This window comes from Nematolebias whitei, chromosome 11, assembly GCF_014905685.2.
Source record: "Nematolebias whitei isolate Nwh7 chromosome 11, NemWhi1, whole genome shotgun sequence".
NCBI lineage: Eukaryota > Metazoa > Chordata > Actinopteri > Cyprinodontiformes > Rivulidae > Nematolebias > Nematolebias whitei.
In genome coordinates this window covers 38,265,301-38,269,328 of record NC_056508.1, presented here as the reverse complement: position 1 = coordinate 38,269,328, position 4,028 = coordinate 38,265,301, and the positions used below count along the sequence as shown (strand labels likewise).

Below are 4,028 nucleotides of genomic sequence, written 5' to 3'. Positions count from 1 at the left end.
AATTAGCTCTGTTGTGTGAATGCTGTTATAACTTTCATTTAGTATACCTTATTTATTGTTCTTTGCAGCACCCTGTACCTTTTTAGTTGCAATTTTTTAAAATGTTTAATAAAACTGGATTTTATCAGAACTTCTCTCAACCTTTACTTGGAGTCCTGGTGAATATTTTAGCCAGACAACCAAAATACATATGCATAAATGATTTGTTGTCTAAAATTATTAATGTTTTTCATTGACAGAAAACATTCCAGAGAAGTGGACTCCAGAGGTCAAACACTTCTGTCCAAATGTCCCCATCATCCTGGTAGGAAACAAAAAGGACCTGCGTAACGACGAGCACACACGCCGAGAGCTCGCCAAAATGAAGCAGGTACACGCTTGCTTGTTTTTGTAATAAACTTTAATAATGTTCTAAAATAAACGGCATGTTTTAGTTAACTGGAAAATGTGTTAAAGTTTTAGTTGTCTTTCTATCCAACAGGAACCAGTGAAATCAGAGGAAGGCCGGGACATGCATGGACGCATCTCTGCTTTCGGTTACATGGAGTGCTCTGCCAAGACCAAGGACGGCGTGCGGGAGGTTTTTGAGATGGCCACCAGAGCGGCACTGCAGGCCCGCCGTGGGAAGAAGAGCAATAAATGTGTACTGCTGTAAAGTGGCAGACATGGTTGGACTGTTTTCACCCTGGGCTGTTATACCCGGGGATAGGGCTCAGTAGGGACACAGGGATTACTAGTTTGGGGAGGGGGGAGGTGAGGGGGAGAAAAGATTGGAGTAAATAACTACCGCTGTTAACTGGTTGTTTGTCAGACACAATTTTCCCTGGGACTTGGATTAAGGAAGCTGTGATGAAGATGGACGGTTGGATGAATGGGTGGGGAAGAGGAGAGCACAGTAAACGACCACCGGGCTCTTGCACCTGTGGGTGCACCATTAGGTCGGCAGATTTACACCAGCTACCACCCACGAGTTGGTACATGTAGTCTTTTCAGCAAGCCACTTACACTGATCGAGACCATCAGGAGATCCCAGTTCCAACCTGGATGGTTGCAATCTGGAAAAAAGGTTTAGTTATTTTTTGTCTGGGAGAACTTTTTAATTCCCAGATGTTTGCCAGGGGTTAAAGAGGAAGTTAAACAGGTGTTAAGAAGCATTACTACGCTGACACCAAACCAGGGTGGCATCTCAGTTTTGCTTCCTTTTTTTTTTTCATGCTTATTGAATGCTGTGGTCACCTGAGCAATTCAAATGAACAGCCTCAAAAGTAGACAAATCAGAAGTGAACTCTAGTAACAAGTGCTCCCTAAATATACCAGTTATATTTTGTAAGTAATTTTAATAACAAGACAGCATTTTCTGGATTTTCTCTTTTTTCAAACCAGAGGTGACCGGTTCTCGTGACTTCTAGTCTCCCTGTCATCTGATACCGAGTCCTCTGAGGCACAGTTTGACTTTAAAGGTGTTGATGGTCTAGTTCAAAGCATAAATCATGGCCTTCTGTTTTATTCTTAATGTTGAGCATTTTATCATAGCAGTGTTGTAGAGTTCACTGTAAGGTTTGTGAGCAAGCTATACACATGCTGGTCTTTACTGCAGCGGGTTTGTTTACTTTGACAAGGCGATCAACCATAATTTGCATGTTCTTTAAACATTTCTATTTGCTTGAAATAAATCAGTGGAAGTGGCGAGTCCAACGTGACAAAGGTAGCTTCCTGTCCTGCATAGTGGAGCCTGAGCAACTTCCATCCCCTTCCTGTTCCACATAACTGACTGCTGGTGCTCACCTTCCCTGGCTGTAGACCAGGACGAAGAACGAGGAGAGGAAAGTATTGTTTACATGCACATCTATCATCAACTTTTTGGGGGGGAGGAAAAAAACTATAAACTTTTTTTCTGTTTAGGCATGTAAAGGATCTTCATTTTTGAGTAATAAAAAGCTACCTGGGTGGGTGTACCATATTATTTTTAGCTGTTTTTTTTTATTGGTAAACTGTTGGTTACCAGCCGTCTGTTTTACCAGTAAGGGGGGAGACATGAAACCTAAAAGAAAAAAAAGTTTTTATTCAGAATCATTGACATGAAAATGCCACAATAGTGAGGCTAATCAGCCAGATGGATTTGTGCAGGTAATCTGTGTTGCTGTGCAGGGGGGTTGACCTCCTGCTGTTAATTCTGGAGTATTTGTAAAATGTTTTCTAAAAAAAAAGAAAGTGGCCAGTCATGTTTGGGTTGATCAACACTCCTGTGTGTGTTGGAATGACAAATTCAGTGTTTTTTGACAACATTACACCCTCCTGTTCTTCTTCCTGGCCTTGTGGGCGGAGCCTGTTCCAGAAACCAGTCTTGTTTTTGTACTTTATTTACAACTGTTAAGAAAAGTCATAAACACGTCTATCAGTATTTAAAAGACATAAAGGTGGAAGACTAGGGATTACTTGTGTTGTTGCTTTAGGTTTTTCTGCGCTTTTCCTGAAATTATTTTTATTTTTGATGATTTACACTTGTTTGTAATGACTCGTCAATCATCCATGCTAAGTGCTGTTAGGCAGTCAGGAAACAAGGCTGGCCTCTGGGCTGCCTGTCTGAAGCATCGCCAGGGCCACGAGTGCTGGCTTTTTTTTTTCCTGTTTGTTTGGTTTGCACACAAACTTGGTTAAAAAGGCAAAAGGAAAAATTACATGAGTCTTCTAATGTACAAATTGTTGTTTTTTAATTATTTTTAGATTTTACTCCTAATTTTAAATCCTGATTTTTGGACGCTGAAGCAGTGATGTAAAACAAAGGAACAGGAAAATATGCTGTATGCAAAGTCTGTAAATATGAAATGTGGGTTTGTTCATACTATACACACACACACATGACTGGAAACTGTATTTGTAAACTAGCTTTGGTTTGTGTAATAAATTACTTTCTATAACACCCAGCTCATATTCATTGTGGTTTCACGTGTCTGAACCAGGGTATTTTTTGTGTATTTTAACATTTTAAATTACCGGTTTGTTCTAAATAAACTCAGAATGTAAGAAACATGTTAAAGGCAATGGCCTTGGGTGGTGAGACTAAAGATCCAGGCTATAAGGAACTATAGTCCATAATGGAGAAATAATTTTTATATTTGTATACTTTTGTTTTTAGTGCAGTAAATTGTCTGACCACCTCTACGAGTCGATGCCTGACTAAATCAACTTTTCGACCCAATATAATTAATATGAGTCATTACTGCAGTATTGTGCTTTGAGAAAAATGAAGTGATGAGAACAAATAAGAAATAAAAAGTGGCCTTAGACCAAGAAAGTGAAATTACATAGTTAAAATATTAGTTCTCGTCCTATAAGGGGAAAATATCTTATGATTTCAGTAGCTTCAAAGATCTTTTTCCGGCGTTGATCAATGGACTGACAATCGGCACAATGTTTAGATTTATTGAGCTTGGGTACATTTGGACACCTACCTGCCCAAATTATGGTTGAAAAGTTATACAACTGCAGTCCAAGGTGGGGAAACATCATCCCAGCTGATCGGAACTTGGTTCGAGTCTCACAAAACACAACTCTGATCTTCCATGGGAAGAAACACCAGAGTTTTGTAAAGCCAGATGTGCATTGTTGCAGGAGAAGCTGTCCTCTGAGAAATTATGTAATCTACTGTATATATAAAAAACTGGGTTGCTTGACCACAAAAAACAATGAATTCATTTGTGCAAACACTGGCAACCAGGGCTGGAAGTAACAAATTACAAATACTCACTGTAATTAAGTAGATTTTTGTAGGGGTACTTGCACTTTTAGGAGTACTTCTTTCAAGTATGTAATTTTACTCATGCTTAAGTACAGTTTAGACCGTATAATCTACTTCGCTACATTTTAAAATCAGAAGTAGCTACTGAGTACGGCCGCATTCTGAATTAATATTCAAGGATTTTTTTTTTAATTGTCATACCAGCTCACATTTGCATGTTTGTTGTATGACATTCAGACTCAGGTCCCAGATCAAGAAGCCTAACAATTAACAAATGAATAAATATAAA

General features: G+C 39.0%; 1 protein-coding gene across 1 annotated transcript in view; it reads left to right on the top strand.

Moving 5' to 3' along the window:
- rhoab (ras homolog gene family, member Ab) overlaps positions 1-2,778 on the top strand; it is an 11,917-nt gene extending 9,139 nt beyond the window's left edge. The window contains exons 4-5 of the mRNA XM_037684979.1: positions 240-370; positions 482-2,778. Of these exons, the coding sequence (XP_037540907.1) occupies positions 240-370; positions 482-655 (305 nt within the window). The 3' untranslated portion in view covers positions 656-2,778. The remainder of the gene's footprint in view (positions 1-239; positions 371-481) is intronic.
- The last annotated feature ends 1,250 nt before the right edge of the window (positions 2,779-4,028 follow it).